Source organism: Mastigoproctus giganteus, chromosome 1 (assembly GCF_048544385.1).
Source record: "Mastigoproctus giganteus isolate SK-2022 chromosome 1, ASM4854438v1, whole genome shotgun sequence".
NCBI lineage: Eukaryota > Metazoa > Arthropoda > Arachnida > Uropygi > Thelyphonidae > Mastigoproctus > Mastigoproctus giganteus.
Window position 1 is genome coordinate 244,423,279 of NC_143575.1, and position 14,497 is coordinate 244,437,775.

The window sequence follows — 14,497 nt, forward strand, 5'->3', positions numbered from 1 at the left end:
TACTAATATACTATACAGTATATGGTTAGTATAACTATTAACTATATACTATACAGTAGCATATGATTATTATACTGTATAGTAGTATATGATTATTATACTGTATAGTAGTATATGATTAATAGTTATACTCCTAAAACTAGTAACGTATAATATGTAGTTTTTACTATTAACATTAAGTTTATAGTTAACTAGGTGTATAATGTAATTAGTAATAACTACTAACATTAACTGGTTAACAGTTAACCGCTAACTATTACTGGTTAATTTTAGTAGTACAGGTCGACCGTCACTAATCCGGCAGTGTTGGGATGTTGGGCGCCGGATCACTGGTGGTTATTTTAGCACATACAGTTTACCCAACAGCTAACCACCTCCTCCTACCTTTAACACATTGACTGCCAAGCCAGCTTAAGGAAAAAATTCCCCAGGGGCCAAAAAATATTTAGCAAATAATTTGATGTAATTCTAAAATAAATATTGTAATGTCAGTGTTGTTGTTGTTTCACTTAAAATATATATATAAAAAAGAGACTTTTTTTATGTTGCATATATGTGGCCAAATTGGCCCAGTGGGTTACTTTATTTCTTGAGAAGCCATGTTAGCCACATGCGTGTGACGCTATTACGGCATACATATGAAGGTTGTTTGTGATTAGTTTATTGCACACACGGCGAGAGCTGCAATAAACTAACTGTGATAAAATAAATTCTCAAACATCACAATAAGCTTGTCAGTATTGTTAGAGATTTTGTGAAAACAAGGTTGTCAGCACGCTGTATTATCCATCATATTGTGTTATGTTTTTCCGCAAGTTTGATTAAATGACTAAAAGAAAATTAGTAAAATAAGAGGAACTGAGAGAAATTGCTGGAATTTACAATTAAGCAGAGTTAAACTTCAATAGGAAAACACCGCTGTTGAGTTTTTTCAGAAGTTCAACTCTATCTGTTATGGACAATGTACAGTTTTTGCGCTTTACACCACAAGAGGCACTTCCTTTATGCATTGGAACCATGGCTGTGGCTAAATGTGAGCAGGTTATAATAATAATAAATGCAGAAAAACAAGTGGGAATGGCTTGCCAGTGTTTATGAGTTCGCGCCAAAAGCTGATGCTGCAACCAACGGCATCAAAACAGTAGCGGCAGGTCAGTGCGCCGACCCGGGAAATTTGAAATTATGTCCAAATTAGCAGTGGAACTGGATTAGTGATGGTCGACCTGTAATAACTACTAACATTAACTAACAGCAAATAGGAGGAGTATAGTTAATATTTTAACTATTGCTGCTGGAAAAGTTAGCAGTAATAGTAGTCCTTAACTATTATTACTATTAACAACTCTTCCAGGGTTGGACTTCTTACTCCAAAGTTGGAGTAAGAAGTCGAAGAACTTCGTTGCTGCTGCTGTTGTGGCATTGTTATCTATAAACTGGTCATCACATTCAGGATAAAGAGTAGGGTTAGTGAAGTAATTTGAGTCATTTCTGTTTCACATTTACATCATAGAAGTTTTCACATAAACATCTTTTGTGCATACAGGGTACATATGCGCTTTTTTTTTTTTTTTGGCTGTTGCTATATAAGCTTGCTTTCTTGCATCATTTTCCATTACTACTACTAAATATACCAATGTCAAACTACTGATGAAGTCCTCAAGATATAACGTATATAACATACAGTTAACAAAGCTTATATCAATCTCTCTTCATCATTTTGAACATACAGGAAGATTTTAATTAAGTAAATGTTTTATTCTACAAAGTGACTATTATGATTATTATCCACCTATGTATATCATGACCTTTGCTGATCACACTGCAATCATCCAAGAACAACTGGAATTGTGTCTATAATTTTCAATGACCAAACAGGAAACTCCCTGTTTCTGAAATATTGCTTATGAAATGAATTCTGAGAATACATTATCACATAATTGAAAGAGATGGACGTAGTTATAAACTTACACAGATTCATACAAGGCAGACACAAACATACAATTAAGTCATTGGGTAAACAAGAATTCATTAATGCAAGTTTAAAAACTTAGTATATTCCTCTAAATTTATTAACTTCCTTATATAATTTTTTGAAACTAGTATATTATTATATGATAAACTATTTACCTGATTTTTTAACCTTTTCAAATAATTAAGAACACTATAACTTAGACAGTTTTCCATACTTTCTGGCACAAGATTTGGAGCTCCCATTCTCTGCAGTGCTCTTTTCAATGGCTAATAGAATGAAAATTTGAATATTCAATCAGAAAAACTTGATTTTACTTTATAATTGAGTGAAGTTAATATTAATTCAAAAATTTACAAAATTATGCACCAGACTGTAATTAGAAAAAAATAAAAAAGAAAGCTCAGTATCTGGTACTAATCCCTTGTCTTTAAATATGGTGTGAGGGAAGAATTAATGAATACCAGACCTTAGTGTATGAATATCATTCTGTTAACAAACCATCTGAGTAGTAATTATAGCAAAGGATGCCTGTGATTATGGCTAGTTCCTTGTTGAGCTCTTTTAAACTACATAAACTGAGAGCAATCAGGACAAGGCACAGTGACTGCTTTGGCACTAATAGCAATCAGAGTTGAAGTAAAGAATGATTCTGTGCAAGTGGCCTTTTAGTGAACTATGTTAATGAATAAATTTTGGCAGTTCTTATTAGTCATTCTCTAGTTCCAAGGAAAGTTATGTTGGGATCCATGTTGTTAACATGGAAATGGAACTCTCTTAAGGCCTTCCTGTTATGATTAAAATATCATCAGAATTTTAGGACACATAGCTTAGTACATGCAAGGATGTGGGTAGAGTTGCCATTTCTAAATCAGCTATAAAAACTTCTGCTGAAAGTGGAGGGGGCTCTCTCTCTCTCTATGATGATCTGTTTCTTGGATGTAGAAACCACTTTGGAGCTAGAAAAGGTCTGTCCAGCTCTTTCAGTTTAATAATCTTGGTAAATTTCTGTAAAATGTCCATGACAGATAGTAACATACAGTAACCAATGTTATGTTTGCATGCATGTATTGGTTGAGTCTACGGTTGGTTGGTTGGTTGATTTAGTGTTTAATGGCACATTGGCAACTGAGACCATAATGCGTCTTGAGTCTATGGGCGAGAATGCCTTTACATTCAGAGAATACAATACTCACAGAAAATCCCATCACCACGTCACGGAAGATTATTGTGACATTTTTTCACTGAAAATAGCTGAGGCTGCTAATTTCGAATCTAAAACCACTGATGGAGCTGATATTCTGGTCCCACTTATGAGTCAAGTGTATTGAATATTCTTGTCATATTTGTAAATACTAGTCATTTTGCAACAACCAACTCCTCTGCTTGCCTTGTCCTTCTGGTATGACTAAATAATCATTGCCCCCATGTGCTAAAAACACTACACCAAGTATACTGGAGGTGACCACACAGGTGTGAACCAGTTTAAGCAGGGATCAAGGTGTGGCAATCTGCATCACAAAGAGGAATGACCAGCATCTTAACATGAGGCAACTGAAGTGGTGAGATCCATGTTTGGTTCCCAGAGAAAAGCTTCAGCATTTCTTCATCTCTTCTTTCATGAAATATGGGAAATGTCTTTTGAGGTTATGATGAACAATATAGTAAGATCCAATATTTCTTGAATTTATGACTTGAATATATGACTGCAAGGATTTTCAAATAGTATGTATGTGGGGATACTGCCCAAACTATGTTATATCAAGAAGCTACGTACAGTAAACCCCTGCTATTCGCGGGGGTTACGTTCCTGAGAAATGTCGCGAATACCGAAAACGTGAATACTGAGTTATGGCTCCCATAGTATTAAAGGGGTTCCGTTCCAAAGTATGAAATATATAAGAAAAACTAGTCTAAAATTTGGCCTATGTATGTATTAGATGTACCTTCATAATATGACTATGTACATAGTGAAATGCAAGATATGGCATCGAAATGAAAATAAGAAACAATTTAATATTAAATGTAATATTTATTAGAAATTTCAAACCAGCGTCTTTGCTAGCTAAAAAACTTATCCCGCCAGTGCTATCACCAGTTTTGCTAAAGTGTTGATAAAGGAGTTTTGCCTTTTCACGAATGATGAGTGAACTTAACAGAATTTTATTTTGAGTTCGGTCTTCTATCAACAGATTTAAAGCCTTTTCCATTTTTTCTAATTTAACATCGCGAGTTACAGAGCAAATTTTTTAAGCAATTAGCACGTTTTCACGGACACTATGGCGGATTTTTTCTTCCGATTTTTTGATTGATCGTACCGTTGACTCATTGATTTTATAATGTTTTGCCACTGAGGAGACATTTTCACCATTAGAAATTTTATCTAATAACTCAATTTTATTTGCTAATGTCATCACCTTCTTTGATCTTTTCACATTTCCCTTGTTATTCGTAGCCATATTTTTTGTACGGGTTAGAAAGAACTTGTCCACAATAAAGTCACTTTCTTCCGTCAATTTATAAGCATATAAATTAAAAGCAAACGAAGAAACCTTCCATGACAGGTGCATAACACATACTGAACAAGGATTAGCGAGAAACATCCACGCTCGCGATTTTGTCACCCCTCTCCCCCCCACCCACTGAGCGCTGTTTTGACCGGGAAAAATAATTTTAGCCACGCCCATGTTTTTTTTATGGTGGAAAATATTCACGGCACTTTAAAATTCATATTTTTTTTAGGTTTCATTTTATATTAAATCAGCGATCGTGAATACGCAAAACCGCGAATAGCGAGGGTTTACTGTATATTCTTACTGTCATGTCTAAAAATTTTTATTTATATAAGTATGTCCACCCCACCCTCCCAACTCTTATTTCTACATTGATTCCGCAAGAATAGTGAAATTAATGGAACAAATTTCTGTAAAAAGATTTGAATCTCCCAAAGATCTTCCTAATTCATTTCATAAATTTACATGGTTTTGGTTCTAATATCTATGATGTCCATTAACAACTCCAATCCATCAAATCCCACTCATCTTTACTAGCAGAATCTTAATTATTGATTGCTTTGACCTCCATTCATCACATCTGTCCTAATTATTGAATGTATGATTCCAATCACTTTCAAGATGGTATACTGGTGTATATGTCTGCTATGCTATGCTTTGTCAGACCTCCTAACTGGAATGTCCTCTTTTTTGGTCTCTACTGGCTTAAAATCTTTTTATCCCATTTTGTGTAATGCCTTTCTCCCAACTAAAAATTGCTATGAACTTTTTGACTTCCTTTCATTCAAACCCGATTTTCTCCAATAACTTTTCTAACAGCTAAGCAATTTCTACTGGTGATTTCAGTGTTCACAACTCCAGTCAACTTCAATTTTCTAGATGTAGACACAGCTAGTAGAAATGTTGAGGCTTTTGCTATTACTAATGGGCAATAGCTAATCATTACTTGGTTCTGTTGCATCCTCAGATAAAGCTGATATTAGCATCTTACTATTCTTCTTACTCTTGCATTGATAATCTTGGTAAATCTTCTCCTACCATACTGAACACATTTCATTCAATTCTTACCTTTGTCATCTGACAGAAGAATTCGAAAAATCCTGAACAATCTTAATGTCAAGATCCAGATTCACATGGTATTTCTCCACTCACTCTTTAAACCTTTGCTCAAGTTTACTCCCATTTTGTATCACATTTTAAACTCTCTTATCCATCGACATTTGCCCTTCTGCAATTCTGAAATTTGAGAAAAGTTCTATGCAGAAGGTGAAAAATCTCATTTCTCAGTTATTGTCCCATTGCACTTGTCCTAACTCTTTCCAAAGTAATGGAGAAATCCACCAACTCGTACACTATCAACCTTCCATCTGATTAACGATTGCTAACATGATTCTGCCACTGTACATCAACTGGTGATAATAATCTTGGCTTATGTTACTTATTTTTGGATAAATTACATGTAAAGGTTTGGTGGAACTCATGCATTCATTCATGACATTTATAAGGCTCTTGACTGTGTTTAGCATAAAGCAGGGATGAGATAACATTTAAAATCATTATATTATTCTATAACCTTATAAAATTTTCTTTTATGTAATTATTATATAATGTTATATAATGTTTAATATCTAGAAATTCTAATGGTTAAAGAAAAATCTAAGTAATGTATATTATAGTGGTGGCCAACCATTTTCTATAGCGTGCTACAAAGCAATTCAAAAATTTATCACGAGCTGCATAATTTCTGTTACATTTCAGCATACAGCACTTTTAAATCATTTAAGTGGCAAACAAACAATTTAAAATTGATTTAAAATGAATTTATATGACCAATTATAATAAAAACAAAATATTGTATGTAATTAAAGCTAAATATTAAGAGCAACATGACAGCTGTCTCTGAAAAAAATGAAGGCCATATAATACATTAGTGGGTGCATGAAGAGGCAAAATTCAGCCTCTCCCTTCTGAAATTGCTTCTAGGGGTGCTTTGGGTGGCACAGCCTTAGTTCTAGAAAGTGTTGCATCAACACACAGTTACCACAGTAGTTTTCAAACAGTTACATCACAGGAAGTTTGATCATAACCATGTATACAAAATAAATAATATAAAATATACTATTAATTTTTTTGACATACTTTTTTTTTTTATAATTATTTTTTTTTTCCAGTAAGCGTACCACATTCCACTTGTGGCATGCATGCTGTGGTTTGACCACCACTGGTACGTGTATGGAAGTTACTTTCGTAAACATTAAATATAATTGAAAAATAAAGTGTAATGCTGAACTTGCAAATAAGCTGGTCAGAGAACTTTTTTTAAATTCAGAACTCTGGCACCCAGCAATAACTGACAGAAGAACTGGCTAAGAAACACCATAAGGAGTAATGATGACTGTGGAATGAAAAGTTTTCCCATGCTTACATAAGTTCAGATGGTAAATCACCATAAATTAATTTCCGAGGATCACATCAGTACAATTTCATACGCTAACAAATTTGACTACATTAACAAGCCATTTATGATCCCATGCCAACGATAAAATAACAGATTTTAACCTAGGTCAGTAAACATTAAAGCAACCTTAAAGTGTGGCATTGCTCGCTATTTATGCTTTAACCCTGAAAGATGAATAATTGAACCGTAAAGTAAATAGAGATGATCCAAACATTGAGTAGCCAATCCAGGAAAAGAAATTTTTCATGTTTACTTTCACAGATTGAGGATCAAGTGCAATACTGGTAAATAAAGTTTACTTAATAAATCGGAAGGTTTATAGTCTTTATAATCCTTCTTTATATATACAGGGTGTCTCAAAAATATTGGTACAAACATTTAGGGGAGGTAGGTAACATCTAAAGGAATGCAAATCGCACAGGAACCCATACCGGAAAAGTCACAGGAAAGTAGTAGCAGGGGCACAAGAAGCAGAAACTACACAAGACAGTAATTAGTGGCAAACACTTATTTGACATAATATTAACAATGGAGTACGAGATGGGTGCATTTCATGATGTTACAACAGATGCTCGAAGGTTCCACCACAAGACCCAATGTATGCATGACACCAACGCAGCATGGATTGGCGGACGTGGTCAAACACAGCTAGAGTTTCTTTGACAGTAGCAGCAGCAGCGCAGACAAGTCTCACCACGAGATCCATTTCCGTCTCCACAGGCGATTCATACACGATAGATTTGAAGGGCCCCCCCCACAGAAAGAAATCAAGGCTCGATAAATCAGGTCAGCGTGGGGACCAAGCAACGGGTCCACCATGGCCAATCCATCAACGCCCAAAATGCCTGTTCAAATGGTCACGAACACACCTTCCATAATGGGCAGGTGCCCCATCACGTTGAAACCAAATGTTGTGTCTCACATTTTCTGGAACATCGTCAAGTAACGCTGGTAGAACTTGTTCAAGAAAGATCCGATATTTAGCGGAGTTCCTGCAGGATGGTAACAAGTATGGGCCGACTAAGAGTCACTGACCATACCTGCCCACACATTTATTGCGAAGTGATGTTGTGCCACATGGGGGCGCACACCATATGGGTTGTTGTGTGCCCACACATGACCATTATGCTGATTGAATAAGCCTCATCCATTAACAAAACATAGGCTGGAAAATTCAAGTCTTGAACACTTTCTTGGAGGAAACCACTGCACAAAAGCCACACGTGCAGAATGATCTTGGGGGAGCAGTAACTGAACCCTTTGGAGATGAAAAGGGTGTAAGGAATCGTCGTGCCAGACATGCTGTACACTGCAACAAGATTCTCCTAAGGCAGAGACAACGGCACGGTGCTGGTAGTAGGATTATTCAACATTCAACACACTTTCTTCCATGGTAGGAGTTCACATCGAACTTGGTCTGCCCGCACTACTCCTGTTACCTCTAAATGATCCATAATCGCACAAATTTTGATGCACATGCGCAAACAAATGGTGGTCCGGTACATATCTGTCTGGGAAGCGTTCTCCATAAATTCGTTGAGCGGCTCGTCCATTGCCCTCTGCTAATCCATACACTAGGTGCATGTCTGCCAGCTCACAGTTCGTATATTGATGCATGCTCTTTGTGCGGCGACTACTGCTTGAATGAGTAAACCAGAAATTTTCCCTCTCACGAACTGATGTACAGCGCCGTCTACTGATTTACGGTGACGTTTCCGGTTATGGGTTCCTATGCAATTCACATTCCTTTAGATGTTACCTACCTCCCCTAAACGTTTGTACCAATATTTTTGAGACACCCTGTATATATATGTTAATTTGACTTCAAAGACTTCTAATTTTAATTAGTAAACTAACAGAATTAGAATCTTTGGTCAGAACTGTAAAACCAAATGGATTATAAATGTGGTAGCCAATGAGTGGGAGCCATTTCTTGAAAGATGCTAAGTAAACTTTTTTATTAAGTAAAATTTAATTTTATTTTGTTATTTTTTTTTGCCTATCTTATCAAACAGGTGAACCTTCTTACTTGGCCTTGGATTTTGCTAAAAAGTGACAGCTGCACTAGGAAAGAATTCTGCTGCCATTATTCAGTGTTCATTGCATTGATATAACAACAATATAACCCTGTTTAAGGCTGAATCGCAGTGGCCAACTAGATGTCAGTTGTTTAACTGCTGATGATTCCATTCAGGTTACTGACAAACTGAATATGTATTTTGCATATACATTCATGCATGAGGAGTTCTTTAGGTAGGAGAATTCTTTGAGTTCATCAAAATCCAACAGAGCTAAATGATATTGAGATAACTTAGAAGAAAAGGGAAGAGAAATTGTTGAAGCTTAACATAAAAAAAAAAAAAAAAAAAGACCTGGGGTGGATGGGATCTATCCAGTTATATTAAGGGAGGTAGCAAAGGAAGTAAGCAAACCTTTAGCCATAACTGTGATCAAGGTATATCAGGCTTAATGTCCAAGTTTGCGGATGATACAAAGGTTGGCAGGGTTGTTAATGACAGTAATAACAGTATGCTACTGCAACAGGATCTAGAGAAGTTGGGCAGATGGGCTGAGAAGAGAAGTGTGACAACTGAAGTTTAACATTGACAAATGCAAAGTACTGCAATGGGTAGCAGTAACCCCAGGGAAATGTACCAACTGTGTGGTACTACACTCGGGTAGTGGAGAACCAAAAAAGACCTGGGGGTAATTGTGCAGTCAGATATGAAGTTTTCTGAGCAGTACAGACAGGCTGCCAGTTCATGGGATCTTGTCAATGATATACAGGAATTTTGCTAGCAGGGATATGGAAGTGATTATCCCCTTATAAAAGGCAACGATCAGGCCACATCAGTACTGCATACAGGTCTGGAAGCTTCAATTTAGGAAGGATATAGAGTTGCCAGAACAAGTGGCAACAAGACTGGTGAGATTGTTGTTGTTATTTGGTTTTTAGGAGCATTAGCAACTAAGGCCATATTGCTCCTGGGATATATGGTGGTCATTCCCTGACCTTTCCGCATCCTCTGTATTTGGTGGTGACTGGCTCGAACCCCTGGTCTAATCAAGAAGCGTGTGCTACGCACTGCTGCTCCTTCCCACCTGGCTATGGAGGTGCCACTGGTGAGGGGAAACAAAGGGATACTCTTACCAAGAAAGGCTTAAGTTCTGCAAATTGCAGCATCTGGACACTAGGCACCTGCAAGGTGATCTGATTGAGGTGTATGAGGTCTTGAATGGTTTGAGTAGACTCAATGCTGATGGGATTCTTCCTCTTGCTCAGATCACAAACCTGAGGGACATGGATTCAAATTGAGGAAAGATAGTTGCAGAATAGATGTACAGAAGTTTGCCTTTAGCCAGCAGGTAGTTGATTGCGAACAGGCTTCCATCTGTTGTTGTAGAAGTTGATAGTTTAAATAAATTCAAGAAAGAAGTGGAAAAACGTTTGGCGAGAATGGATGGGTGAAATGGGAAGTTTTTTTTTTTTTTTTTTGGCTGGTGCTAATACTAAAGTATGGTGACTTCATCCAAAGAAAGACATTGATCTTCTTGAAAGGGTCCAAAGATGGGCAAATCGTACGGTGAGAATGGCAAAAGGGAGACCAGACAAGCAAAGCCTCCGATTATGCGAGCTACAGAACTTGGAAACCAGGTACTTCAGAGGTGACTTAATTGAGTTTTATATGGCTCTGAGAGAGGTTAGTAAAATTGAATGAAGGTAGAATTTTCACTGCTATAAAGAATTCCAGAACTAGGGGGCATCAATTCAAATTACAGGGCAAGACGTTTAGACTACTTGTAAGAAGTTTTCTTTTAGCCTCAATGATTGCTGGAACTGGTTGTCTTCGCAGGTAGGCAACCTGTTCCAGCAGTTGAGGCTGACAGTTTGAATAAATTCTACAGTAAACTGATTAGTTACCTATGGGAGCAAATAATTTGTATTTTCTCATCTGCTGTTTTTTTGGCCAGTGCAACAAAAGCTTGTATCTTCTTTGCACTATATGGCTATTACCATTACTATAATTTCACAGGAACAACAAAAGGCATTCTTTTAATTTTCCCAGTTAGCCATATCCTCATATTTGTGGTGCTGGTAATATAGCACATGCATACAGCACATACTGAAACTACACAGCAACCACATGCTCATTACATAATATGCTCTGCGATAAAGATGAGTAGGACCATCCAACAGTTGCTTTGGAACTTTTAGAACCTTTTAAAAAACATAATATATACACATGCATAATCTATTTGAAAAAGATCTATCTCAAATCTCACTGAAACCTGTAAGTAAAATAATCTTCATTAAAAACAAATTAGTTAAAACAAATTAGTTAATTAGTCAAACAAATTAAAAGCAAATTAATTTTAAATATTTTACATCAAAAGGAAAGTAAATATCTTGGGATGTTATAGTATCAATTATTCTGAGTAAAAAAGTTCATATAAACATGTGTCCAATTCTCAATGGATACAAAGATACAGCTGTTTGAAACGGGCGCACAGCTCCCTGAATCAGATGTGACCAAGAAGCAGTTATAACCTGATGCTGTTTGGTATTAGAAGTGTTGTTAAGAATGCCACACATCTTCACACATGCTGAATATGCCGATATGGTGTTTGTCTACAGTTTTTGTGGTGGAAGTGCCACTTGCTTGTACAGAATACCGTCAATGGTTTCCTAACTGCAAAATACCAAAATTATGAGCATTTACACCAAACTGCATGAGAGTGGTATAGTTCCCAGCGCTCATATTTCTTCTGAATGTGCAAATGAACAAAATGTGGATGAAATAGAACACATTCTTCGGTCAGTAAAACATAGTCCTGCTATTATCACATGAAGAATTTCTACACGTATCGGAGTTCCACAATCAAGAGTATGGCAAACATTACGTGAGCATGGCTTGTATCCATTTCACATACAGTGGGTGTAACACCTTCAACCAGGAGACGACACCCAGCGATTGGAATTTTGTCAGTGAGTAAATGCTAATCGCCGATTAATTCCATTAATACTGTTCAGCGATGAAGCTACTTTCACCCAAGACAGTATCAACCTGTAACTCTCATACGTGGTCAGATGAAAATCCACATGCCACTGTAGAAACAAATTTTCAACATCGCTTCTTTGTAAACGTGTGGTGCGGTATCATCAACAATCAGTTGATCATACCTGTTGTGATCATTTACCTAGAATTTCTGCAAAACGAACTTCCACTACTGTTGGCGGATGTTACCTTGGCTACAACCTCCAATAGTAGTGGAGGATGTAGCCAAGGGACTTTCAGCATGACGGAGCTCCTGCACATTTATACCTGCCTGGTGATACAATATCTAAATCAAACCTTTCCTGAACGATGGAGCGGCAGTGGTGGTCCTGTTCATTGGCCACCAAGCTCCAGACCTCACTTTGTTAGATTTTTGTTTGCGGGGATGGATGAAAAGTGCACTATATAAAGAAAAGGTGAATACAAGAGACGAATTGCTCGCTCGCATTTTGGATACTACTGCCCTCATAAAGGAACGCCAAGATGATCTCAGAAGAACAACAAGTCATATTACCACAAGAGTTGCAAAGTGAATTGAGGTTGGCGGTGGGATTTTCAAACACATATTGTGAACTGTAAAAAATTTGTCAATTATTTGTGTTTTGTATCATTCAAAAAGTCAATAAATACAAACAATAAGTCATTTATCATTCTTTAATACCTCTCATAATGGCTTTGTGTGGCCAGTTTCAAACAGCTGTATCTCCATATCCATTGAGAATTGGACATGTTTATATGAACTTTTTAATTCAGAATAATCGATACTATAACTTCCCAAAATATTTACTATTCCTCCTGAATCACCCTATGTATATATATATACACACATTATACACACACGCATATATATATATATAAACAAAATTTAATGACCTAACAAAAAATTTGTAGACCTAACAAAAAAGAGGGTATTAATGAGTTCTTTTCCATTCATACTTGCTTGGTATATTCTGCATCTGAGCCAACTGTTATAACTTTTTTTATAATTTACTGTTTAAGTGTGTGATCCAAGTAATTTCCACACAGAATTGTGTTTGCATAAGTAAAAATTTTAATACTAGGATCCAAGAGATATATTTTACAAAGAAACAATATTTTAGACATCTATCCTGTAGTAAAAAAGTATTCAAATCTGAGTTTATGAGTGAACCAAAACTGATAAAAAGACATTTTAGATGATGTACAATGAGTAAGTAGTTAAAATCTTCTATATATAAAAAAAATTGTATGATTTTTAGCTTTTTAATAAAAATACTCACACCAACATAATAGAGTGGCATATTTTTTAAGTAACTATCAAACTGTTGTTTCCATTCTCTTACTGGTTTGCATCTGTGAACCTTGAATAAATCATCTGTGAATAATTTGTAAAAAGAGAAAAAGAAATAAATATAGTAAAAATTAATAATAATCTAACATAAAATAGATAATAAATTTAACTTTAAAAAATTGATTTTTTTCCAGGTACTTTACTGGTAGTTGTGTCTAACGAAAAGTGGCAGCTGCTGCCATTCAAACTACATCATATAAACCTGAAAGGTCAAATTCTAATTTTAAACTTGAGACCCAGAATAGGACATTCTTAACCACTACGTAAAATACGTACTGTACGTATTTTAAAATTAAACATATTTTAGCTGCAACTTGTAATTTTTTTCTTTTCTTTCCGTTTTTGCTGTGTCACGTAGTAATAATATATATAATGAATTCAGAGCACATAGTCCTTTTCACTTATATTCTAAATGTGTGTATTTCTTGATTATAGACTTGTCATTTCCAGTTTTAACCTCTGTACAGGAGATAAAAGTTAATCAATGTAATGAAATTTAAAATCCATTAATTTTTGTTCTTAAATGCAAGTTACCCCACCTATGGTATCTTTATGTCATGGTGGTGGGGGCTTGCATGTCTCAATGATCTACAGAGCTATGCTTTTTTCTTTCTTTCTTTTTTATTTTTTATTTTTTTTTTATTGCTCCAAAACTGGTGGTAGCTTGCTATTGGTATGGCTTCCCAAGCCAGAAAAGTTTGTAGCTAGAGACCAGATGAAAACAGATACCGTGTTCCTCCAGGTTGGGAGTTGATGCAATGGGCCAGCTCCCCATTCATCATAAAACATCCTTTCAATGCTAAAAAGAAAATCAAACAGACAAATAGGAATCGAACCGCCAAACGGAAAAAGGTTTACAAATTTTGGCTGCTGGAATGTACAAGGAGTTAGTACAAAACAAGAAGAAATTTTATTGGAATTGGGAAAATATAAATTGGAAGTGGTGGTCTTAACTGAAATAAAGAAGAATGGGAGAGGTGAAGAAATGACTGAAGAATATATTTTCTTTTGGTCTGGTGTTGGACAGACATGTCAGAGTTAAAGCAGGGGTGACTGTTCTTATTCACAAGCATCTCAGAAAGTTTACTGAAAAATAGAGCTTTGTTGATGAATGAATCATGAAACTTGAAATTAAAATATATGAAAGAGAAATTACTATTATTGGGATAT

The 14,497-nt window shown here is 35.9% G+C and overlaps 1 protein-coding gene across 1 annotated transcript in view; it reads right to left on the minus strand.

Moving 5' to 3' along the window:
• IntS6 (integrator complex subunit 6) overlaps positions 1 to 14,497 on the minus strand; it is a 324,867-nt gene that overhangs the window by 93,755 nt on the left and 216,615 nt on the right. Inside the window, exons 9-10 of the mRNA XM_090385345.1 lie at positions 13,257 to 13,351; positions 2,128 to 2,238 (exon numbers count right to left, since the gene is read on the minus strand). Coding sequence (XP_090241471.1) covers positions 2,128 to 2,238; positions 13,257 to 13,351 — 206 coding nt within the window. The remainder of the gene's footprint in view (positions 1 to 2,127; positions 2,239 to 13,256; positions 13,352 to 14,497) is intronic.